General features: G+C 33.5%; 1 protein-coding gene across 4 annotated transcripts in view; it reads right to left on the minus strand.

Annotated features, from left to right (window-relative positions):
• The window catches only part of LOC105339726 (protein mono-ADP-ribosyltransferase PARP14), a 31379-nt gene that overhangs the window by 2961 nt on the left and 678 nt on the right, over window positions 1–27740 (minus strand). Inside the window, exons 2-22 of one of the 4 annotated variants that reach the window (XM_066069316.1) lie at window positions 26155–26300; window positions 19682–19763; window positions 17305–18591; window positions 17000–17179; window positions 16475–16669; window positions 15036–15278; window positions 14152–14388; window positions 11621–13366; window positions 10993–11436; window positions 10651–10778; window positions 9271–9504; window positions 8688–8909; window positions 8378–8462; window positions 8120–8248; window positions 7937–8002; window positions 6403–6582; window positions 6082–6279; window positions 5151–5374; window positions 4372–4750; window positions 3236–3387; window positions 433–495 (exon numbers count right to left, since the gene is read on the minus strand). In XM_066069316.1, coding sequence (XP_065925388.1) covers window positions 433–495; window positions 3236–3387; window positions 4372–4750; window positions 5151–5374; window positions 6082–6279; window positions 6403–6582; window positions 7937–8002; window positions 8120–8248; window positions 8378–8462; window positions 8688–8909; window positions 9271–9504; window positions 10651–10778; window positions 10993–11436; window positions 11621–13366; window positions 14152–14388; window positions 15036–15278; window positions 16475–16669; window positions 17000–17179; window positions 17305–18591; window positions 19682–19763; window positions 26155–26300 — 6620 coding nt within the window. Of the gene's footprint in view, window positions 1–432; window positions 496–3235; window positions 3388–4371; window positions 4751–5150; window positions 5381–6081; window positions 6280–6402; window positions 6583–7936; window positions 8003–8119; window positions 8249–8377; window positions 8463–8687; window positions 8910–9270; window positions 9505–10650; window positions 10779–10992; window positions 11437–11620; window positions 13367–14151; window positions 14389–15035; window positions 15279–16474; window positions 16670–16999; window positions 17180–17304; window positions 18592–19681; window positions 19764–26154; window positions 26301–27740 lie in introns of all 4 variants that reach the window. The other 3 variants (XM_066069315.1, XM_066069317.1, XM_066069318.1) reach the window with 3 other exon arrangements.

A 27740-nucleotide genomic window follows, 5' to 3' on the forward strand; every position in this document is an offset into this window, starting at 1 on the left:
GGAGGTCAAATTAAATGTTGAAAAAAATATTACATTATATAAAGTCATGATTACGATATTGCAGCTTTGGAAGTTGTCAATTTCACCATTAATATTTATATGTCAATGCAAGAAAATTACAATTTATCTATTAATATTAACTTTTTAAAAATCTTTCTCTTTCCAGTTAGTAAAGTAACAATATCAGATAAAAACAACAACGTTCAAAAGCCATACAATACCGGTAACCCCTTTTTATATCATAATATTTCCTTTTATCTATTTAGATGTTTTATATTGCAGTAAGAATTGTAATGATGTTTTCATTTTGTCCTTATAACTTTTTATCTTTCATGATTTAACTTTTATTAGTTTCTTTAAATAATATCTTCAACAGTTTTAATTAGACCTCTATTGGGACTTTGAATTTGTAATCTGTAAAAGAAATCAAACCTCTACAATTTTTTTCACCTCATAAGAGGCAGACATCTGTGTCTTTAGCTTCCGAACTATTTTCTACATTGTAATAAATTTTCAATAAAAATTTCAAAAAAAAATCAAAAACATCTGGTATAAATCTTTTTTTATTTTTACCTTTTTAATCTGGATTATTTAGATCTCACTGACACCGATGTGTACTGATTTTATGTTTCAATAGCTAGAGCATTTCTTTTAAAATAATATATATGTCCCCAAGAGCTTTGAATTGCAACTAAAAAACAAAAGTGTCAGACAAACAAAGTAAACTAAGGCATCTCGTGTGGTTTGATAGTAAATAAGATACACTGAATTTGCATTTAATAAATGCCAGTTGCAGTTTATTTGCCAAAATGGAATTATGAGTTAACTTCATAAAGTCATATCATAATAAGAAACACTAATTTTAGTGTTAATATCAGCATGCCTTAAAGATGTGCATGAGAATATATCTTATAACCACAATGTTCAGTTGAGGTAATGTCTGTTTTGTATACCTCTATTTAAGGTACTCAAGAGATACTCTGTAGGCACAAAAAAGTTTGCTTAAAAGTACCCTTTTAATAGTATGTGATCTATAATGTAGGAATTGGGTTTTTGCAAGTCTCCCACAACATATAGGAAATTTTGCAAGTATGTAAAAATAGGCCAATGGTTTACACTGCTCATCCTTGTAAAAAAAAAACATAGGTATTCACAGATTACAAAGCTCACCGAGATGAGGCATCACCTTTATGAGTCCACCTTTATCTTATCATATGAAAATCATATCTAATGATCTTGGATACTCGTGGATACTGGATACTGTAATGTGGTTTGACACAATATCAAAAATCATATGTTAATAAATTGTTTGAAAATAATATGTTCATTTCATATGGCATTGTAAGATACAATGTTCATCTATTCACTAATATAAGAAGCAATATTGCATCCTATGATAATATTAATTATTGTGTCAAATGATATATCAAATGAAACAATATAATATTGAATATATAATGATACAATATAATATTGTAAGATATGAAACTACTGTATCAAGATATGACATTAAATCATAAATTATGATACAATATTGTATCCTGTTATACTTTATTGTATTTGATCCCACATTACAATATCATAACATTATTTATGATTTAATACATTATCAAATGATACAATATCATATCACATAATACATCACAATATTGTAACATAAGATATTATACTGTATAACATATTATGATATTGTTTTTAAATAATGATACTGTATCATATGATATTGTATCATATGATATTGTAACATTTGATACAAATGAATATAATTTGATACAACATTGTATATTATCATATGGTACAATATAATATTGAATATATAGTGATACAATTTAATGTTGTAACAAATGAAACAACTGTATAAAGATATGATATTGTATCATAAATTATGAAATGGTATTGTATCCTGTTATACTTAATTGTATTTTATCACACAATACAATATCATAACATTACATATGTTTCAATATAGTATCACATGATACAATATCATATCAGACAATAAATCACAATATTGTAACATAATATTTTATCATTACTTATATATGATATATAACAATATCATATAATACAGTATCTTACCATAATATACAAAAAGTTTAATACAACATTGTATCGTATCATAAAATATTTTACAATATAATATTATATAGTATAATATTGTATCATATAATGCAACAGTGAATCATATAATATCAATACTTTCTCATATGAATCATGAAATATCATTTGACAACAAATACATATATCAAGCAAGTTTGAGTGAGGTAGGAGTTTTTTAGCATCCTTGATAATGGAGATCAGGCTCTCTATCTGAAGCTACCTCTGCAATTAATTAATATTATAGCTAACTCAACCATGCAAGTTTGAAATAGTACTATTATCTATTAAACATGTGACATGTTCCAAATAAAATACACCCCCTCCAGCATCTGAAACTTATGCCTCTGGTTCAGTATCCTGTGCCTGTGGAGTGCATTAGATTCACAAGCTGCAGAATCTATTTAAATTGGATAAAGATAGAAGCAATAATAAGAAAGATGAGTCTATCAAAAGGCACCTGCTCTAAAAAGTTCAACCAGCTCCAAAAACCTTAACCTCGTTCAGCATCCAAAACATATATGGCTCAGATTCAGCATTCAAGCCTGTCTTTGAGTGCTAAGTATCATAAGATGCAACATCCATACAAGTTTAGTGAAGTCAGGACAAGTATTCACTAAGATATAATCACCAGAGGCACCTGCTCTAAAAACTTCAACCAGCTCCAAAAACCTTAACCCCCTCCAGCATCCAAAACCTATGGCTCAGATTTAGTATTCAAACCTGTCAGGTGCATTAGTATCATAGGATGCAACATCCATGCAAGTTTGGTGAAGTAAGGACCAGTAGTAACTTAGAAATGGCTATCAAAAGGCACCTGCTCCACAAACCTTAACCAGGTCTGGACACTGACGCCGGGGGTATTGCATAAGATCCCTCCCCCTCTGACTCAGTCTCGGTGAGCTAAAAATTCAAGACTTTTCTTATATATAATCATTGGTTATTTAATGTACTTTGCATTCCTTCTTGGACAACCTCCTGTCCACAAGTGTTTGGTCAATTTTCTTGTATACAGGAATTTTAACAAACACGGTATGGTCAACTGCACAATAGTTCTGCAGTAAAACATATGCCTTACGTATTTTTTTATACTATGCATAGCCATTCAATGAATAATCAATATTCATGTAACTTTTACCTCTGATATTGAAACAGAACCACCGCTGGTGGCACTGAACCGAGCCAGTACATCCTTGTATTCCTTGTCATGTGGTGATAGCTTGACCTCCACCATTGTCTGATCACTCTTCATGTGAGCCCATTTGACAGGCAAACCAACAGATGTCCCACCTATACATTATAGCATAATCTACATACTAGTAAGTCAAACACTGAATTTGAAGAGTTATATAATAAAAATTTATTATAATTAAGTTCAGCAAATTTTTAGATATCATTTCCATCTTTTTTATTGTCCAACATCTCTCATTGACCTAAAACTAATTATCTGAGGAATATCGCTCTATAAACAATGCATGATCATCACATTAAAATTATCTTCCAATGTTAAGGGTTTCTGATCCGCTCCACTCTACATAATCCCTTGACCAAAAAGACAAAACATATGTGGGTTAACGATTGACCCATCTAGTGACAGCCCCACTTCCAATGGCTTAAGATGTATTGGTTCAAAAAACTTGAAAATTGGCCCAATTTATCAAATAAATGTATTTACATGGGCATGACATCCAGATATTTAGTGAAGGGAATTTTAGGGCTATGACTTGAGGTCACCGTTTTTACAAGTAAATGTACCGGTAGTTTGATAGTACATTAACAAATATTCATTGGCTGTACCTTTCGGCTGGCAGACTAAGTTAGCAACCTTGTTGTATTATATAGCGGGGAAATGATTTTTTTCAAAATGTTTGTTTTAAGTAATTTTATGCAATAAATGTATTCATTAGTTTAAAAATGTGTCATAAAATTTAATGAAAAAAATGAGTAAAGTTTGGGGGATCTAGATAGTTTGGAATGGAGAGGTGTGACCGATCCCTGTCCTCAAGCACCTGTTGTCTGTCTCAAAATTATTTGACAATGGCTCAACATTGATCAATGCACAAATTATATCATTCTGTAACCGTTTCTTATTAGATCATGCAAACTTAGATGACACCAACCAGCATGCGATGTTTCTAACCCTGTCAAACTCAACCTATTCAGTCAAGGGTTTATGTAGAGCGGAATGGATCAGAAACTCTTGACTTTGGAGGATGTATTTGGAAGATGTACCGGTATTTGAATATATGTATGTCCAAACAAGGGAATGCCTACCTGCCTTGTCCATTCTTCTTATCTTGTATTTTTTCCTAAAGTTGCTTTTCTCATATTCCTCCATTTTTTTAAAATCAATGATATATTCTGTGCCTGTTCTATCTTTTACAACACAACTAATTTTCTTCTCCTTGTAAGCTGTTTCTATCTCCATGTTGATTTCATCTCTAAAAGTCATCCATTTTTCAGGTGAAATTTCATATTGCCATTTGACATACATCTGGATTGCCTGGGCTTTTTCTTTGTCTTTCACTTCATGCAGGTATTTAAGAATGTCCACAGTGGCCTCATTGACTTCATTTGCAGGCCCCATTAACAGAATTTTACTATCTGTACAAAGGCAGTCGATTCCCTTTGCAATCCTTTTAATTGCATCTATCTGCAAAACCAAAACTCATTTCATACAATCCCTGAAACATTTAGTTTTCTCCTTCACTCATTTTTAAGCTCATTGTGTGCTACTGTATATTCACGATTAGAGCAAAAATATGGTAAATCCCCCATCCTTCTCAAAATAAAATTAAAACATACCCTTCTGTAAATTTGATCATATGAAATCATTGTAAATGAGGATATACAGGATGACTATGGGTTTAGAACAAATATACATGTGTATACAATAACAATAATGGAATTGTGAATTCTCAAACCTTTATATACAAAATATTTGATTATTTATAGAAAGATCAAATTTTAACCCCTTAAAATGAACATTCCTAAAGTTAAAAGCCTACTGCTTTGTTAAATATAGAGAAATGAAATAATAAATTCAATCTTACCTGTCTGTCATTCAATTTTTGCTTTGAAGCATCAATGTCATAACACTTGTACACCTCATCCAGACTCTTTTTAGCTTTTCTGATGTTTTCCTCCGAGTTAGACAGAATCAGGAATGTGACATTTTCCTCCACTGGTTGTTGCATGTGACCCCTGCTACCACGGTTACCACTCTGATGTCGCTGGTATTGAGGTCGTTCTCTGCTGGCATCATCATCCCCATAAACTACATCTAACATTAATAAAAATCCACAAACTTTAACATTGGCAACTTTGTATTTTACACATTTGACATCATTTAATTGAATTTTCAAAATACTTATTAAATGCACTCAAATGATCACCATTAAGCAAAGATGCTTGTCATGATTTTTTGTCTCCTAATCTTTTGGTAATTCCTGAATTTGTGTTTACAATTTTTCCCCCAAAATATGATCATTATAAAATAAATTGTACATAATTTTATCACTATTATATCACTACACAAGTATGCCAAAAACGCATTCAATACTGTATACCAATATTTTTGTGACAATCCAATTTTCTCCTTTTTCTCAATAACTTTGACATCACATAAAATACAAATTAATAATTTTGCCTGGTATTGTTAGTAATATAAGTTTTTTAAATTGCAAAAAATTACTTTTGCAAATACTTGAAAGGCTACAGATTTAAACTATATCAACAAATTTTGTGATATGTTAATGAAAGAATGGATATACTGTATGCCACAAAGTTGAAAAAGAACTGAGATGCTGATCTCCATGCAGATCTGGTAACAAAAAAACTTTTGATGCATGGATGCATGCATTAGCAAATATGCACAGTCTTTATGAAAATCCAAACAATCGAGCATTTATTTAATCGCTTATGAGATATTAAAGGAGACTGACATTTCTTTCATACACTGAATCTGTATTCAAGGAGCTTTACCATTGAACTTTCCTTTAAAGAAGTCCTTAGCTTGAGTGAAGATCCCCTGAGGAATTGACTTTAACGTAGAGAGAAAAATGGAGACCATGTCTTTCTGGAATATGATCACTCTCACTGTCTCTAGACTGCTTGGCTGGAATTTCCTCATGGCCGTAAACATGGCCTTTGCAATTTCTGCAGAATCAGTGTTTCTCATTCCTACAAGTAATCAACATACTGATATGAGCAAAATATTAGTATGATTGTTCTGATATTTATAGTACTCCTTCATACACTAGGGCAATAGGGTTATTCTCTCTCTCTCTCTCTCTCTCTCCCTACCTGTTCCTAGAGCTGGGAAGGATATGGATCGACTCCCTATCTTGTCAGCATGAGCCAGAGCTTTGTTCACCATGTTCTCCCACCCGTCGGCAGATTTCTGAGCCTTCACATGAATGATGTGCTTACACGACATTCTTCCTCCTGATGTCACAATAAAATCATCTGCTGCCAAGGACATTCCTACAACAGACACAGGAATCTTTGACTTATGCTTATCATTCAGTCATGAAGAAAGTGGGTCCAACTCATTTCAAAAAGGAATAGATGAATAGAGTCCAACTCATTTTGAAAATGGAGGGTAAAACAAAGATTTTAGATTTATTTTGATTATGTTGCAAATTATGTGCAAAGCTGCAAGTCTTTAGCTTTTTTGGATTGAAAGGCCATAGAGCTACAGTTCAATATTCAGTTTAACTTGAGATTATTTGTTTTGGCCTAAAATCTTTTCGTTTTCCATATTAACGATATATAAACTTAATATATAATGGTTTAGAGTTTAGAAAATCATGCATGGGAAAATGATGCCTTTTTTTAAAGGGAAAGGAAAGTCAAAAACATAATTTATTTATTTTAATAAAGTGGTGTAAATAATCACATGTGGTCATGCTGTTTTGAAAATAAAATACGTAATTAAGCTTTAATGAACGTTTGAAGTTGGAGAAATCCTATTTACTGGAGGCTGACATGATGTAGAACTCTTTTGTATTAAAAACAAAAAAATTATTTATTTTGACGTCACACCATCTATTCCGGTTTGGTTTACATATACGAATGAATGTACACAGTGCTCTGAATATAATTAATGCTGGTTTATGCCTTTCTGTTACTCAAATAATCGACTAAACAAAATTGATAATGTTTGAGTTCACACGTCAATCTAAAGAATAAATACATGTATCATTGTATGCATAAATATATGCATTTTCATAAGTAAATGACAGCTGCTATCATTCAAAGTTGAAAACGACCTCGATTAAATTTTTTATTCCTAGTCAAGTTCTTCGCTAACTGAATAAATGTTATTATTATAATAATTGTAATCGGGATGTTTAAAATTCATTCTTTAAAGTCGGAATTACCATGTCGAAATAACGACGGCAGACATTTTCTATGATACTTGGCATCTGTTGACAATTCCACATTTCTCTGAGATTTTTCCGACACTAACCTCCGCTTTTAGATTTCAACAAACATGCTCCATTTGACGTTAGTTTGTAGTTTGCAAAGGTAAAAGAACGGTCTCAAATCAATATTGTTTCAAATTTTCCAGAACTTGTCATGATGTTATGTTGATAAGACAAACCGGAATAGATGGTGTGACGTCATAGATTAAAGTTCAATGGCAGCCCCCATGGCGGCGGGAAATTTAAATTAAGCGATCGATTTTCTTGATTTTTCTTTCATTGTTCCGGGGTTTTTAATGAAAATAAATACGATTTACAATTATAGTAGATGATAATTAATTGATTTATTGTACAACATATTTTTAGTTTCCTTCCCCTTTAAAGTTTGTCAGTTTAAATGAAGGACTTGCCTCCTCTTCTACACTCAGTCTGAATATTGTCTCCTGCTGCTTTTAGGATAGCCTTGGAGGCTGCACCTGAAAATGAAGCTTTGAATTAGCTCACTGAATGATACCCTAAAACAAACGAAACAGCAATAGTGGTAAAAGCTACAGTGTATACAGTGGTCATCATCAATGAATAAAAATGCATACCTTTAGATAAGTCCAAACTCTCAGTAACACTGTTGACTACAACATCAGATCTCTCCTGGGTTATGTCCCCTTGACGAATCTCGACATTAAGTTTATTCAGCTTGAAACTCTTATCTCTGCGACCATGATCTAAAAGCAACAGCCAGAAAAACAATGCTCTGTATGACAAGTCATAATCAATGTCAAGAAAGATCATTTTTCTTAATTTTGATCTAGAAGCAAGTTTTTTAAGAAGGTGATTGAGTGTGGTTAACCCACCTGTACTCCGCCTCTGTGGGTAACTGGACCTTGACGTCTCTGTTCCTCTACTCACATCCTCTGAACTCATTACAGATTGAAATGTCTACATATATACAAAATGACATTATTATGTAATAAAATGCAACTACAGAAAAGCACAGGTACAGCAAACACACATTTAATGGATTCACAGTTACAGCAGTCAGTTTTATTCCTGGTATTGTCTTGAAACATATAAATTATAAATTTAACAACTAATAAAAATTCTCTTTAACTTTGTTATTAGCATGTTTTAATGTAGTACACAGTTTGGAAAAACATGACTTACCTGGAGAGTATCTTTATCTTCATGATAGACAACAAAGATAATCTCTTTCAATAAAGTTGATCTTTTCTGACGTAGGAAATCTCTACAACATTTGAGCATTGTCTTTGCAGCAAGATCAGGGGGATAACCCAGTCTTCCTGTCCCTAGAGCAGGGAATGCCATGGAACTCATCAAATTCTTGTCCGCCGTTCGCAAGCAATTATCAACAAATTCAGTGAACCTCTATAAGGTTGAAAAAAGTAGAAAATAGCAGATGTATTGTGTATACTATAGTCACACAGGTTTTTCTGCGGGTCACAGATTTTGCAAAAATAGGATAAATATGTGACTTCATCTGTTTGCTTACAATTAGTTACAATTTAATCAAATTTTATAATGCAAGTTTGGGGATTTATGCACTGATTTAGCCTTTTAAACATGTTAATACTTCAAATTGTAAATCAAAGAGTAATTATAGATTCTGTTTTCCATAATTATTAAAAAAAGAAAAGTGTCTGACTCAGCTCATTCTTTGGGCCTAAAACAATGCAATGGATATTCCCTCGCCCACCCATAAACACTTAACCCATGTCGTTATACTAACACTGAGTGCATCTCCTCTGTTGTGATCCCACTTCTTTACTGCTCCGTGATACACTTGCCTACAAGAGAGATTACCTCCCTTGGTCATGGCTACTTCTCCTGGTTGAACACCATGTTTGTACTTCATTGTACATTCTTCTTGCAGAGACTCACCCCCTGCCCTGAGCAGACTCTTGGATGTAGCACCAAGAGTGAGGTTTAATGATTTGTCAGTGGAACTCACAATCACATCAACCTGTTAATGAAACAACTTGTCGGAATACATTACAGCAATGCTTTAAGGAGGCTGGATGGCCATGGCCATTTTTAGGTTTTATTTATCTCCTATACACAAAGAGCTATGTACACATGTATAAAGATATAAGAAAAATTAAAAACTAAAATATTTGGGTTTTTTTCTTTTTTAAGGACACATGTGACATTCTTAAGTTGTAGATCATTTTCCTCGATATATTGTTTCTCCTATATTTGCATTTATAAACCTGATCATGCCCAAAAATGCAGGGTGTCTGGGTGTATTATTTACCAGATTATTTTTGGAGTTCATATGTTTTGAATTTTTCTTTTAATAGCATGCAAAATGCAATCAAATTCTCATTTATAAAGTCATAGTATATATTTTCAATCCAAACTCTATATCCAAATAGAAAAATATCATATATTTTTGGAAATATAGCTTTGGAATTATGCAGTAAAAATCTTCACATTGCAGAGATAGGAAACAACAGAAAATAATGGGAGATATATCATGTCTTACCTTGAATAAAAGTTTATAGCCAAAAATATCATAATTCAAAATGTAAGCGGAATATGAGGGTTAATTTGTTGACCACCCAGCCTCCTTGAGTGAGGTTATTTTAATGCAGAGCTTAAAGATTGGGATAACCAATATACTGCTTCTGGTAATTAAGTCTCTTTCTCTGTGTATTACTAAGTTTTTTTTTCATTCTTTCTGACTAACTGTCTGTCTGAACATAGTTTATTTTTAGTCACAATAGGTCAAGGTCAGAGTCAATGTTGTTAACCGAGGCGAGTTCAACAGAGCGAGCGCTTGCGATCGCTTGCCAAAATTTGTGTTGCGGGTATAGGGAATTTTGGCGAGCGCTCGCAAGCGCTCGCTCTGTTGAACAGGCCTCCGGTTAATGTCTTTATTGAAGGTCAGAGGTCAAATTCACGTCTAGAAATTTTGTCATTACTCCTGACATTGTATGTCACAAATATATCTTATTTTTCAAGGCATCTGATTGGTAAAATATTATATCAAAGATAAAGATAAGTATTATGAGGCATTTCTCTGAGCTCAGATATTTACCTAATGTAATATGCTTAGTAACACCAAAATAAGGATATTTTCCAAGCACACTCATAAATATAGCATTACCTTCATTTTTGCCAGTTCACCACTGATAACCTTTATCTCACAGATAGGCTTCTCAGACCTAGACCAGCTTCTTCTGGGCTTCTCTTCTTCTGAATCAGAACCTGCATTCTCAACTGGTGATTTTTGGACTAAAATGAATTATGCCTTGAAATCTTAAGATTCATAATATTCACTTTAAACTATCCTTTCATATTATGTAAGGTGTAAATAAAATTATGTTAAAATGTTAAAAATCAGAGATAAAGACAAATATAACCAGTATGTTAAAAATATGTCGAAATTTTGTTTAAAAAAAAAAAAATCATTTGGTACAGCTGGCAAGAAAGTCACTAAACAACAAACCGTGTTCATCTCCACTGAACTCCTTCACTTCCAGTCCAAATTTTTTCTTAAGACATATGACAAATTCCTTGACAATGGTGTCATCCACATCACAGAAGTAAACTTCTTTGATTGAAGAGGAGGGTACAGTCTTGATGTATGATTCAATAGCATCCAGAATGACCCTCACTGAATCTGCAACTGGATATCCAAAAATTCCAGCACTCAATGCAGGGATAGCTATGGAAGAATGCTTATATTTATCTGTCAATTCCAAGCATTTAAATATGGCTTTTTTGAGCAAATGTTCCTCATTGTGACTTCCATTGCGCCATCTTGGCCCTACGGCATGGATCAGCCGTTTACAGGGGAGTTCACCTGGTTGAGCAGGTATCGCCTCACCATCTGGAACAATCTTATTGGACGCAATGTATGTATTACTTTCCTCTTGAATAGACTTTCCTCCTGTAAAAAGATTAGCTATTCATTTTCTGTACCTTCCTGACAGATTCACTTAAGTCATACAAATACTGCAAAACTAAAATCATTATTTCATACAAATAAATGTCCAAAAGAAATTAGAATTATTTAAAGTTACATAAACCAATTACAACAAATGTATAAATACAGGTATTTAATTTTATTTCACCTGCTTTAGATATTGCCAAGGCTAAACCTCCACAATGATCTAACTCTCCATTTGCAGCATTCACAAGTACATCAACTTTCAATTTTGTAACATCTCCCTTCATTACAATAAACTTCTTATCACAAAACTGCAGCTCACATTCAGCAATTTTTATAGGCAAACTATAGGATGTTCTTCTATGGCCTCTAGATGATCCATTCTCCCTATTTTCTTTAATGTGTCGTATTCCCTCTTTATTTAAAATGATGCAGGATGTGTCTTTCCCAGCTTTCTTCATTGCTTCTCGACCTTTACTTGAGTTAAAGAACACCTTAGCTCCAGGTTTGTTTATGCTGCAAGAATCTTCACGAAGGTGTTTAATAAATCTCATCAAACTTTCATAGGCTTTTTTTACATCTTCATCATTGCCTGTAATTTCTATTGAACAGTCCGATTGGTTTTGTTTTATTTCCAACTCTTTTGAATTACATGCATTTGCGATTTGTCCAATTTTATTTTGTCCAAAATATTTTATGTAGCTAAATTGTTGCTGGGACAATTTCACAACTCTGTGATCAATGCGGCATTTCTCAGAACAGATTTTCATAACATGTTCTATCTGCTTGCATACATTTTCAAAAATATTTTTAGTAGCAGTAACACAAACTTCAGAGCTTGAAGAAGAAATGTTCAGCTTTTCATTATGTTTGTCTCTTAGTTCCTTTACACAAGCTTGCCAGTCATGCATAGTCAAAACTTTTACAAGGTCTTTCACTTGAATTTTTTTCTCTGGAATAAACTCCTTGAAGATCTCCAATGCTTCTTCAGCCATTTTCGAATTTGACGACGTCATTTCAACTTTGTCTTCTGTCACATTCCAAACTGCCTTGTTGCCTTTAGCTTTCATTTCTGCAATAAAACCTTCTTTCACTTCTTTCTTCATAAAAATTTCATAACGTTCTTTTGAAATGTTCAAAGACTTTGACTTTGTATTCATCAGATATTCATGCATCTTGATCAGAGCCTCATTGACTTCTGTTGGCTTTCCAGTCAAATTCACCTCTTTTTTGTTGATTTCAACTTGAAAATCAAGATCTGGAAAATCATTCGCCAATTTCTTCCCAAAATGAGTTTTCCAAAGTTGCTGGCACTTATGAAAATCTAATGGTATGTTTTTCATTATTTTCTCTGTTTGATTTTGAATTTTTGATTCCTCTGTCTTGATAAGATTTAGGATTATCCGGGTAAGGGCCTCAGTATTTTCCTCATAGCCAGCTACTATAACTGTGTGTTTTTTCTTGTCTAAAAGGACTGCCACTCTGTCTGGTTGATCAATGGTCAATGTTTTCAACTGAGCCAGAAGTTTTTGCCATGCCTCTGGTACTGTAGAATGCTTTTGACAAACATATTTATTCATATGTCTATCCATCTCTACCTCTGCTTCTTCTTTCCAGCTTTTCAGAATTTCCTTTGCATTCTTCACATCTTTTGTAACTGTACATTGTAATTTGACAGTGAAATCTGACTTTGATTTTGGCCATTCTACCTTGACAAACTTCTTTTGTAATGCCTCTTCAATCTGGCTACATTCTTTTGGGAGGTTTTTGACAAACTTGACAATATATTCATTGCCTTTGTAAGAGACATAGGGCATGTCTTCCCAATTCATTGGTTGTTCTGGCAAGCCCAGGCAAGGAAAGTACATCTGTGCTTGTATCTCTCTATCATTAATAGTAAACTTTTCTTTTGCTGCAGCATTTTTTGCATCTGAAAAAAAAAATATCTGGTATTCATGTTTCTATAATTAAAGGTATATATGCCGTTTTTAACGCTATTTTTGGTATATTGTAAACCTGACATAAACTTTGTCAGTGTGAAGATTAATTCCCATAAATAACCTTGTGCATTCATCACAATCGGTTTTTTTTTAATACAGATCATCACAAAGTTTGAGTCAGGTTTCCAGCATATCAAAAACAGCGTTAAAAACGACACATATACCTTTAAACTTCAAAATGATTGCTTGTTTAAGTACAGTAATTTGCTTTCAAGGAACTCAGTCATAAAGTACTTGTGGTTGTAAGGAAGTTTTCTTTTGACCATCCCTTATACCAATACATGCATGCAAAATACTCTGTTTTTTAGAACAGGACATGAAGAATCTTCATAGTTAAAGGAAGTAAAACTTTATGTTCCCAAGATTTATTCATAAACAAGCTTTGCTTAAGATATATTTTTTTCATTATCATACTGATAATTGTATCAACAACTTTTATGCAAGTACAGAAAGATGTTCTATATTGAGCACAAACTCAAATATCAGCGACTACATAATGTTTTTAACATATTATGCATAGTCCTGTAATTTTCTTTAATGAATTATTTTTGCCAAAAAGAATTTGAATTTGTTGAGTAAGTAATAATGATTTCTTCCATTCTTGAAATTGGAATGTAAAAATATGCCAAGCCTGCCACTCCTTCAAATGCCCTTAAGTTTTCTCATACTGAACGGAAAGGGGGTAACAGGATGAATAAGCACATAATAACCTTACCTGATGGATTTTCAAAGTACACAATACAGTAACCATCTTCTGGATGGTAATCCACCTTCTCTACATCTCCACCTCCACTTTTCCTCTTGTTACAGAAAAAATTCTCTACTAGGTCATAGGTAATGCTCTTGTCAATCCCTTTGACATAAATAGTTTGACATTTCTCCACCATCTGTACAAATAAGGTGTTGCCTTCTAGTTTTTTCTCCTTGCACCTCTTTGACATTTTTGCAAAATCTAACCAAAAAAAATAAAAAATTCAAACACATCTAGTAGTACTTATCTAGAAATGCCTGGATCTTAAAGTACTTAAATTTCAAATTATTTACACAAATAACATTATATATGGCAAAGCATCAAACTCTATTCTTGCATAAAATAGTGAGGGTCAAAATCAAAAACCAAAATAAAAGTTTTTCTCTTTTTTCATTTGGTTCTGATGCAATGTCCAATGGTTGTGACATTAAAGATAGACATGCATCATTTGTAAATAGGCACCGTCACCAAGGCCTTATAAACCCTTCAATTTTGTTACCCCCTATTGCACACCTGACACTCGTGGCCAACATGTTGAACCTGTATTTCTTTCATGGCCTTTGGATTTTATGCATTTATTTCTTATTTATGTGCATATTCTGTTTGTAATTAATGCATTGGCCTATCTTTAAAAAAGTGTGAAATAATTGATAATTTCATTACGACCAAGTACCGTAACATGGCGAGGCAAGAGGTGAGAACTCTACAATGAAATACTTTAAACCTTTAAGAGGTCTGCAGCTTATATTGGGGTTGTAGAAATAGTGGTGATTAAAGAGAAATATATGACACACAGTGCTTATTAATGAGCGTTGTTCAGCTTTGGGCTAATATTCCTTCTTACATACCTGGTTTCTCTGCAAACACCACTATGGCTACATCTTCTTGTGCCCCTCTCACCAGATCTCTTAGTTCCACACCAGCTGCAGGCTCCAGAAAATTCATCAGCGTGTCCTCTGTAGTTACAGGGTTCAAACCTGTAACTAGAGCCTTGTCCATTTCCCACAGACTTGGATCATTTGGGTCATACTTCTGCACATTTAGGATCTTTTTATCTATTATGTGTTGTTGTTGAAGACAATTCATGGCATCTGTGACGAGAAAATGCAGTACAGTGAATTTGAGGTACTTAAGTCATTAATAGATTAAACGATCATTTAATCAGACATCATATTTCATTAACCATCTTTATTGATGAGTTAGAAAAAATGTCTCACAAATCAATCATTAAACTACATGTATCTATATTCTTCCAATTCTAAATAATGTGTGGTAGATCGGGATTTTGTTTATATTTATTAGTAGTACATGTAGTAGTATTCCAATCCCGATGTGATTAATTCTATTACTTTGGTAACGCCCACTTTATACGATAGCCAATAACGTTAATGACAGTTGTCTTTGTTCTCTTTTCAGTATATAAAGTTGTGTAAGTCCTTATTTGACGGGGGAGACAGCTGGTTTCGCTAGCTACATTCTCCTGAGTCCCCGTCTCGTCTGTCTATTTGAGGTCCCTGTTAAAGTTAGGTTTTCAGGTTGGGAGATTTTAAGATATAGAATTGTTTGTTCTTATTTTGTTATAATGAATTTATAAAGGGTTGTTAATGTTGGTAATCATTTACTTTGAGTTTGGTTTATTATATCTGGTTTATCTATATTGAGAGTAAAGTACCTTATTTATAAATTAGTAAAGTTTATTTGTAAGGTAGAGGTCAAATTCAGTCTCAAAACAAAAATAAACACAATGCGAAGTACTGGTAAAAACCTATATGGCACTGACCTGCTACAGCTGCATATTTTAAAAATTCTTACGAATTACATGTATCTATAAAGGTGCTATTTTGATTGTCATTAATATCATGCATTCAGTGTTGGTTCATGCTATAGTTTGTTACACTCAGGATAAAACATTATTGTATTTTTGAACATGCACAAATATAGAGCAAATTCACAGTAAGACCAATAAAATAATGTTTAGCTTCCCAAACACCGCCACATCAAGTCAAATGATCCCACATTGGGTAATCTATTCCAAATATTAAAGAGGAATACTCCCCCATAACTTAATAACAAGTGAACAAAGAAAATTGGGTTAGTCCCCTTTCCATATCTTTATTGATACTTAAAATACCTGCATGTTGCTTTTATACATATGGGGCTCTATGTGGGGGATAGATGTTTCTTATTTACTTCTTTATTCAACAAAGTTGTTGCAAATATTCCTGCATGCAGGTAACCTTTAAATTACATAATAATGAAACCAAGTTATATTTTTACTAGCATATACCTTTAGACTCTGAAAATGTGATGAGAACTTCTTCAACTTCCATTTCTGTGCCTTTGATGATTGTTAAGGAATCAATGTCTCCTCCCCCTGACTTCCTTGTGTTCTCAAAGTAGTTTTCCAGGGTGTCTTGTGTCAATGGTTGTTTCAGCCTCACTCTGATGGTGTCAAACGTTCCCTCTGACCCTGTGGGTTCATCTGCATGTATACAAACAGATCCAAAGTAAGAAGTATTATTGCTTGATGCACTTCAATAAACTCCCCAATAAACATTACATCAATAAATTTTCACGCCTCATTTTGACTTTTTTTTATTCACACAAATGAGCTTAGATGAAATTTCTACACAGCATATAAATATTATTTGATTTTCTTTTGAGATAAAAATAAAAGAATTTTACGAATATTGATTCACATTTATTAGAAAGAATTGAACTTCATAACTAAATCATAAAATCAAACTTCAATGAAATGAACCAAAATCACAGAATCATTAAATTCTAGTCATCAAAACTGACAGCATCTTACCATCAATCTGATCTTCCTGTTTAGGGGTCACGCTTTGTTTCTTCTTCCTTCTTTGTGGTGATGCTAACAGGTTTGTACTCTTGGTTTCAGATTCCACCTCCTCCGTTTTAGCCACGGGGATTTCCCCCTCGGCCTCTTTAGGAACTACAGGTAATTGTGGTTCAGGCATTGGAATTATCTCTGTAAAACAAGTGTATTTAATGTTTTAGACCAAAGTTCTTTTAAATAGACTTCTTTAAAAGTTTATTTTAGTCTATGGATACCAAATAAATGAGATTGAATTACATGCAATCTTGTAAAAATACCTCCAGTTTGTGGAATATTATTCCCTTGATTTGGTAGTTGGCCAAACGGGAAAAATGGCACAGGAAAGCCAGGATACGGTGTCCTTGGAAAACCTTGAATGTTTTGCTGCTGTTGATACTTTGGATCCATGAAATTAGGCATTGGAATTTGCTGATTTTGAGGAGCCATCATAAAATTTGGAAAAAATGGTGGTAGTGGTCCATTCTGAGGCGCGAACTTAGCCTCTGTCTGGTCAACAAAATTGCCTGGTGCTGGTGTTGCTCCACTGAAGCCAGCAGGCATTCTGTCAGGTCTATTTTGTCCAGTTTCTGGGACAGAAGGAGAGGGATCAGGTCTTTTGATCATCTCATGGTTCTGATACAGTGCATCAACATCTTTCCCTACACTTCCAGGATGTGTATTTCCTCTTGTAACCTTTGGTATGGCCCCTTGACTCTTGTAGGCTTCGTTAACCAATGTCTGGGGTATTTTATTGCAATCCTCACCAATTACAGGATAAAGCTTTGCAGTATTTGTGGTACCCGTAGTTTGACATCCTGTGTTAGAATTTTCTTCTAAAGAAGTGGGAACCTTCATATTGGAACCAATAGATGCATTTTCGTAAGGTTGAAAATGGTTTTCTTCATGCGGTTTTGATGGTAAACTCAATGGTACCTGCTTATTACTTTCGTTGGCACTGGAATTCCTTTTTAAAGGCTCAATGTATGTTGAAGCATTTACTTCTGCATTTGGATTGCTCAATATCTGTGGCTGAGCACATTGAAGTTCGTCAGGATGGTCACCCCCATTCCAAGGATTGTTGCTTTGATATTCATCTGAAGCACTTTCTGTTTCCTTAGCACCATTTTTATTAATAGAAACTGGTTCCAAGTAAGTTGAAGAAAACTCATCCTTACTTTCAGTTCTGCCTGGCCGTTCAGGCAAAGATGGGGGCGTGTCATGATCTTCTTTCACAAATGATTTCAAATTCACATCATCAATAGTCGCATAAGGGTCTTCGTCATCACCATTTTTCCTACTTGAAACATTTACCATCGTTGGAATTTTCTCTGGATCTGAGTCAAAATCTTCTGACTTAGTAACACCAGGGTTGGAATCATGATTAGCCTCATCCTTTTCTTCAGAAAGCTGTGACTTGATACTGGAGTATGGACGGGAATCGTTAGAGTCTGCCATGTAATTCGGACCACTGTATGGCGAGGAAATAGCAGGAATGACAAACTTCGGGACATACGTGTCCTGGTTTTCTTCCTCTTCTTCCTTTTCTTCCACTCTCTTAAAAACATCTATAAAAAAATCGACTAAAAATACACAAGATCTAGTTATAATAAAGTTTGTTTAAGTAAAGAGTACCGGTAGTATAGTGGTCTAAAAATAAACACACTATGACAGACAGATGTGTCACCATGCATCTAGCTCCACTAGCAGAAAACAAGGAAGCATTGGAAAAATCCTGTACATGAAGTAGCCATGAATTAAAACACCATTTTCGTAAACATAATAACTGATCAATTTCAGACAAAAATACCTAGCAGCAATACAGTACAGTCCAATTCATCCAAAAATAAATTATTATTTTTCAGTAATCTGTTCAGGAAGAAAGTTATTTATAATATCAGATTTGCTAATGCTTTTGTAATAATGGCACTTAAAATCAGTTTTGAGAAATAAAGTGATAAGATATGAGACAAAAGACGTAGATGTGCCTGTTATTCTTGCAATTGGAAAAACATACCAAGTTCCAGCAAAAGTACCAAGTAGTTTAAAAATAATGAATTTTCAATATCAATGCGAAAAGTGTCAGCGGAACAAACATACCGGTATGTTGAGTAAGAAAATTACTTAACTACCCTACATTCCCTGAAATTCTTTTCTGCCTTTTGACAACGCTGAACTTGAACATAAATGGCACACTATTCTCCTTATCCTCTTGTACTTTAAGTATGAATTGGATACAGAAATTCTTCACAAAATATCATTCCTATGTTGTTAGTAACATAACAGCATCATATTTTGGAATTTCTAACTAAAAATTAGTCAGAAAACTCATTTAAAAATTATACCATCAACCATAATTACAACAAAAATCAAATACCATCCCTTCTATTCTATCCTTGATAATACTGAGGAGCACAAAATGCATATATACTGTGGTTTCATTAATATTCAAAGGTATCAATTTTCGTGGATATAGGGAAAATCATAGTTTCGATCGCGAGGATACGAAAATTCGTGGCCAGTGACCCTATCAATACAAAATGTTAAAAGAAATTGCACTTCAATGGACATTTAATTTCATAGATCAATTTAACAACGAAATCCACGAAAATTGGTATTCAACGAATATTGATGAAACCACAGTACACGGTAACTGACCTGTTTTTGGAGCATTATTCTCTTGTTCTCTCTCTCTAATACTGCTCATTCCTATGCTGTCCATCATCTGGTCATCGGGAAACTGAAGACAAAAAAAAAAAAAAACGTATTACACTATATCATACAGTTAAATACAAACTTTTGTATCTTTTAAAAACATCAATCTATGCCTCAAATACCATGGATATGTCCAAGTGAATATGAAGTCCAAACCACTGTTTCTTTTTTGTTTTTTATCAGTCCCACATAAAGACTGAGCTATCATCTTTAGACTACCGGTACATGTACATGCAGATACATGTTTGAACAGATGAATACTGTAGATTTCTGTAGTAGTTGGGGCTATATGGACTGTGGATATCGACCTGGGTAGCTCAGTTGGTAGAGCACCTGACTAGAGTTACATAGGTACCGGGTTGATTCCCGGTCCAGCCATATGTTTTCAATGTTCCCCTTTCCTATTACATTTGGTGCCATGACCTGCCCCTGGAACTGACAGGCTAACTCAACTCCTGCCAGGGGAAGAACCTGGGGTGATCTTCTTCGAGGGCGAAGATCATTTAGTGAGGAAGTAATGTAGTAGTTGGGGCTATATGGACCGTGGATATCGGCCTGGGTAGCTCAGTTGGTAGAGCTCCTGACTAGAGTTGCAATGGTCTGATTCACGGTCCAGCCATATGTTTTTAATATTCCTTCTTTCCTATTTCATTACAAATAAATGCAAGGAATTATTACCCGCATTAACGAGGCCGAGTACAGAGCGAGTATGCACGCTTTCGCTCAGCATTTCATTTGTATTATGACATCATCTTTTTGCTTGATTGACTCCATGGCGTGATAATTTCAACTGCAGATATTTAGCGAAACTTGTTGAAAATAGCTCGTTTGATGCATAAAATTGATATTATATTGTGGAATAAACATAAATGTCTCTAAGTATAAACTATATTTGGGCTCGGGTCGAAAACGTGAAGAGGGTTCAGCAAGCCTAGCCCTCTGTCACGTTTTCTTAACCCGCCTAAATATAGCTTAATTCATATATTTCAAGACAGTAACCATGTATTTTATATTAATGATCCTTAACATGTGATGTAACATATTTATTTATAACTTAAATATGTCTGAATGTTTTAATAATACTATAAAGATCACCATTTCCGTCTTTGTTAAATAAAAAAATAGCCATTATCTGACAAACTGAGAAATTGGGCATACAAAAAACAACTTTGATAAGATCCCTGGAACAAAACAGGAGGTAAAAGGGTTTTTTTATTTGACCATTTGATGCCTTTTAGCAATAACTTTAATATGTAGAGCAGAAAAAGAAATCCCTTGGGCAGAAGTTTAAAAAAAATGTAAAAAATGTGCAAAATTGATACATTTCAAGCAAAATCCCATAGGATCCTATGTTAAAAATAAACAAACTTTAAGATGACCCCTTAAACAAACAGTGTGGTAAATTTTTTATTTTTTTTATCTTAAAATAATAATTATATCAGTAGAAATACTTTTAAAAAATTTCATTCAAAAATCTAGGGCAGAACAAATTAGACCCAGCCTCGTTAAATTGAGAGAAGCACAAAATAATTAACTCTCGGATTTTAAAATCTCGCTTATATTTTTCAGATAGATGTAACAAAATAAAACTAGAACTGTCCTAATGGGACTAATACCCCTGCAAGGCTAATTTCAAATGGGACAAATAAATGAATTGAATAATAAAGGTTTGGAACACATACAAATAAAAAAAAATGCTAGAATTAGGGGAAAAAAATTAGTTAACAAAGAAAAATTAAATCAAAATTGTCAGAATTTCACTGTAAATACATATGTACAATAGTAATATATTTACAAATTTATGTATCTGATGATATTTTTATCTAATTGTTTTAAAGAAAAACCAACAAAATGACAATAACCCCTCCCTTTGCAGTAAATGGAAATACTGGTAGCCAAGCAATGCTCTTCTGTTGATAAAACATTGAATATCTTTCTGATAAGAGTCTTGACAGATGCAATTAGTTGTTTCAAATTTTCCTCACTTTCTCCTATGGTACAATGGAACTCCATATCAGAAAATTGATCCCATAGGACTATGATTTTCTTTGATGAGCTTGTTAAATTTAATAAACTCCCAAAACATTACCATAATTACCATACTATGTAAAAATATGTAAAAAAGAAAATTTAATATTACAAACAATTTTAAAATTGCCAAAAAAACTTCAATTATATCAGTAATTTTTATCTAAATTAATGCCCTATAGTGTCATATTTCATCAATTTACTTGACTAACAAATTTAAACAACTTCCAAAAATAGTTAACTTCTTTATGAATAATGATATTATTTATTTCCTTATAATGATTGAAACTTTTGGTTTACATGAAACAGTTTTAAAATAGCCCCAAAACCACCGCCCATTTTACAGATCATCAATTTTCCCTAAACACATGCTATAATACTATAATAAAAATTTGGCGTCCCAGTTTTATCTTCTCACAAATTTCTGTACGTAATATGGTTGAATCATGGAATTAAGTGCTCATGTAATATAAGGAATATACATTAGTTACCACAACAAAACGTTTTCTCATAATGCTTTTTTAGAGTTCACCATATAAGAAAAAAATTGATTTACATGTTACCTGATGTATATTACTGTTTTAGTGAAAATTCTGACATAATAAGGCTTGTCTGCTAACTGTAACATTTTGACCAAAAACAGGGAAGGATTATAATTTCCAATGTAACAAAAAACCTGTTTGATCCACTTTTAATTCTTTATCTCATGACAATGAGCTAAAGAACAATGGCTTCCTGTTTTTGATGACTTTTGCCAGTCAAGGAAGGAACTTGAAATAACTTGGTTTATGGGCTTTACTTTTATGCCTAATGGTCATATATATACATATAAGAGGTTTCATCAAATAGAAGCAACAGAATATGGTTTTAGAGTTTTAATTATAAAGAGGTATAGCGCCTTTTCCCGTTATTTTGCCTACACCTGTGTTTGAACGGAAAGTACCTGTTACTAAAAAAGCTTCAGGTACCTAGCTGTCGCAATATGATTTTCGAAACCTGGATACACTGTACTGATTTTATAATGGTGTATGTAACAACTGATTTGTCATAAATTCGGGAAACTCAAAGTGCAATGGATAGAGTACATGTACAGTGTTAATGAAGAGAACTGTTTATATTGGGTGTACTCATACTCAGACTGAATTAAAAAAGATAATTTTAAAAAAAAAACCAGAAAACTAGATACGTGTAACTTGATCTCTCTATTCTGTTCATGTTTCAATTTAAGTGAAAAAAAAATTACTACGTAGTGGATTTGATCCAGCGACCACAAAATCAAAAAGACCTCCGCATTACCACTAGGCCACACATCTAACATTTTCAGAAGATGCATTTTCAATATATATGGCTATAAACATGAATGTATTAGAAAAGACACTAATTGAAATATTTGTCTAATTTTCAGAACAAAGACCACGTTAAACCAAAACTAATTCAATGTAAACGTGTACTACTACAATACCTATAGAACATAATTTTAATCGGATGTTTTTGGTTTAGAGTGGTTCAAATAGTCAAATATCCAATTTTTTATCGTATATTAACTACTTTCCTATATATCCCTTACAAAACCTGAACATTTTAATGATGTCGTGTAAGATAGTTAAGACTCTTAGAGCATGGTGATTGTGTAATTTGCAATTGCTTTGAATATATTTAATCAAAATATTGTATAATATTGAAAATGTCTGATGTTTGCAAAAGGCCAAATTGTATATTAAGTGCGCTATACCTCTTTATGGCCTTTCTAGAGTAAGGCAAAAAAAATTAACCTTTTGTTTCACAGGGCAAAAATTTCAAATATAATGCAACAAATAAGTACTTTTTCTTTTTTAAAATTCCATTGCAAGATTTACAACAGGTATTATGTCAATTTTATTATTATAACTGAAATTTTAAAACTGAGTTATTCCCCATTTTAGTATAGCAATAAGATGAATAAAACAATGCGGCAGCATTTTTCCTGATGCAGCAGTGAGACAAAACCTTAATTTTGTCCTTAAATGGCCTACTTAGTATTCACCCATATTTACATCTTATGACCAACCTGCAGTTTCATATCGATCATTACGATGTTAAGCCCCTTTCACAATTGGCACACGACCATTTTACACCACTTTGCGATCAAAATTTTTTAGTTTCGCACGAGCTCTCGCATACGTTGCACGAGCCCTCGCTTACGTTGCACGAGCTCTCGCATTCGTTTCGTCCGTTTTACTGGTCGCATCAAGTCTCCTCTGAATAGTGGACATGCACACTATTCAGACGCGACGGAACATGATCCAAATTATCGCAGTGCAACGCACGAACAATAGTACGAACGTTTTACAACGTTTTGTGTACTCGCAAGAGTGATACACGATTTATAAAGATCGTAAGATAAATCGCTGGTGTTTATGCGTCTGTTTTGCGACCGTGAGACTGTTGTTCAACATGTCTCATGTAATCTTGCAACGTTTTACTATCATTGCACGACTTATCAGTCTCAATATGCCATGCTTTGCTACTAGTATATATACCCTGTATAAGTATCTCTGTTTCAGAACAAAATTTACAATATACAGCCTACTCCGGTTATATTGAAATTCAGGGGACCATGCAAATTATTTCAATATATCCGTATTTCAATAAAAGCGAAATTGACGGACGTGAAGCCGCCATTTTTTATAGCTCAATCCCGATGTAAGCATAGAAAACCCAAACCCGAACAAATTATTAGATCATCATTTATCTATTAATTACAATAAACGGATTAGTACATAGAACATTAGTCCTTGGTAGTTTGATTAAAATTATATCTGAAAGTTTTGTAAGTTTCGTTTTGTTTTTAATCTCGGATCGCATTCTTTTACGTTTTAGAAAAACGTTAGAGAAAAATCACCACACTCAAACGCTTCAAATATTGCTGAACGCTGCTTGTATTTCATCGTAAGTGTAAACGCAATAATCTCAAAATCCTTAGCTATTTCGAATTAAGGCTTTGTTCTTTCATCAATAGCCATAACTAGTTTGTATTTAGCGTCCGGAGATAAGGTATTTCTTTTCCGTGGGGTTTCCATATTACGTCTAGCCTCAATACATCCGTATTCGTAAAAACAAAAAATTAAACAGTGAATAAATTTTACTTTTTAATAAAAGTATAAAAACACACATGAAGAGAACTTATCAATTCACACCTTTGTATATCAACCGGTTAGTCTGGCATAATTACTGTCACCAACCGTGACGACAGCCGCCAGGGAGAACTTCAATATAACCGTTATAAAAACAACTAATTATCACCTTTGGGGACCGATCAGTGGCTTCAATATAAGCGATATTTCAAAATAACCAATTTCATTATATCAGTGAAATCAATGCAAAGAATATGAGAGGCAAAAACTGGGGATTTATTTCTATTTCAAAATAAGCGGATTTTCAAAATAAGCGAGTTCAATATAAGTGGAGTAAGCTGTACATTTATTGCATGATGGTAAGGGAAATACATGTATGAAGATTTATTCCCTAAAGAAAAATCATATTTCCTGAGGGCTTTGCCCAAGAGAAATTTGTTTTTTCTGGGGAATAAATCTTCATATTCCCTGAACATTAATGCAATAAACGTTTTATTATACCAAGCAACATATGATAACACAAAATACGTTGATTTCTAATAATGTTTGACTTTTCAACAGTCGTAACAATAACGTTGTGATTGTTTGATTTCCCATGTAACTGTCTCACTTTCATAAATCATAGATAGTTAAGTTGGTTCCGAGATAGAATCATAATGATTAAATGTTTTTGATTTAATCATATTTGTCTACATCATATGCTCATATCGGCTTTTTTCATTCCTATGATATCGCCCTCTCACGTGACTTTCTAGATCAATCAGTCATAATAGAATAATCATATTGAGGTATAATAATAAATGCTGCTGCATATCTGTATCTTCTTGGGCTGCATCTTTTCTCGATTTCAACTATATCTACTGAATATGGGTGGTGTATATACCCCCTCTGACTCGCAGGATCATTCATACCATGGAACGCATAATCGCACATCCAATCTCATTGGCGCACGTTCAATCGTCCGATCACCTAGTCTCTCGCGCGATCCTATCGCATTATCTTTCAAGAGTCGCTTTCACTGTACAACAGTCGCATAAAGACGCAAGATATATCGCAAGATTTAATGTGTTTACATCGCACAACGCTCGCTTAGAGAGTGCGAATTTTGGTATGAATACTTTTTTCAAATGCGATTATTTCGGCAACAGTTGACGATTCATATCTAATTTTATCGGTCGCACGAATATTCAGCCGCTTCTACTCGTGCGCCAATTGTGAAAGGGGATTTAATGATAATCATCTACATGGCAATGATAATCATCTACATGAACTTACGTTCATACTTATCCTGTCTGGGGTCAAAGGTTCCAACCAATCATCAGGAATGATGCATTCTGGACAGGGTCCAACACGGAGATTACATTCTGTTCCAAAGCAACTCAACACAGGGACCTGGGAATTTCTTATTAATTTCTCTGCAGCTAAAACAGAAAATATCATGAAGCATTAAAAGGGCTAGATTGTATATTAAGAGAAAACACAATATTTTTGAATAATATGAAAAACAATATAAAGACAAATTTGTTGAGCATTACAGCATTATTTCAATAATGATTCAACTTGGTTTTGGATGCAGGCAACATTAGAGAGGTTAGGCATTTGAACCTGTACGTGTAATTAGGGGAATCCCCTAATATTATGTGTATTACGTCATAATTTCTGCATACCGTGTAAATCTACAAGTTCTACAAAACGTGTAGAATAAAAAGTACACGGAGGTGAAAACTTGTAGCATTTTTAAATAAAAATATAGACATTGAGTTCATCAAACATTTTATGTAAAGCAAACGATAAATTGAGGGCTACTGCGCTTTAGGTTTCATCAAACTCATAGAATTATTTCATAAACTGTGAGAGTAAACTGAATATGTTGAAAATATTAAATCTAATTATTTTACATGTTTGCTTACATATACAGTTTATTAAATATTCCCCAAATTTTGGTATGTGTACGTGTATAAGCATACATTTAGCTCCGCACGTACTCGTAGATGTACACGTTCAAATGTTTATACCTCCCTATTAATAACAAAAAAGAAGAGGGAGGGACAGGGTAGTATTACCAAGTATTGAAAATTGAATGCTTATTTTTTTGCTGTCGTCAATCCTAAAAAGACACCAAGCGGTTCAGACAAATTATCATTCCGCACTAATGTGTGGTATTCAATTTGTCTGCACCGCTTCGCGTGTCATAGGACCACTGACATCCAAAAATAAGCATTCAATGCTAAATTTGCATTATTTAGTCAAAAGAAGAATATTAGGCAATGATAAAAACTGTTTCTCTAATTATGTGCCATGATGTCTTTTTGCAAAAGAAACAAAATTTTAATGGAACTTTTTTAGGAACCAGCTTAAAGCTATACATGCAGTATTCAATGAATGTTTTTAAAGAAAGAAATGTTTGTGTTTTTTCATCAAGCTCCATCAGTTATAAACTTTATGACTTTTTTTTTATGTATCAGTTTGGACGGTAAATAACCCATTTTGAAATATTCTTTATCACTCTGTAACATAATGTGCTTTTTCAGTATGTCAACAAGATCGAAGTCCATGTCAAAGTGTCATCGGCATGTTGATAGTGGGCATTGGGAAAAAAGATCAAGTCATGCAGTCATGTTTTGCGTTAATGCATGATAATGCATGCATAAATTTACAGGTTGGTGTGTCTGTTCTGGATCAAAGCCACCCAGCCCCCCACCCCCAACACAACCCAACAAAAATAAAATCAAGAATGAGTGGGTATGTGTTATACACAACAGACATAAATGCTAATATTGTAAAGGTCAGACCGGTTTAAATAATAACAGCATCAGATATATATAGCTCAATTGGTAGCGCAACTGACTGCAGATTCAAAG

This window comes from Magallana gigas, chromosome 8, assembly GCF_963853765.1.
Source record: "Magallana gigas chromosome 8, xbMagGiga1.1, whole genome shotgun sequence".
Classification (NCBI taxonomy): Eukaryota; Metazoa; Mollusca; class Bivalvia; order Ostreida; family Ostreidae; genus Magallana; species Magallana gigas.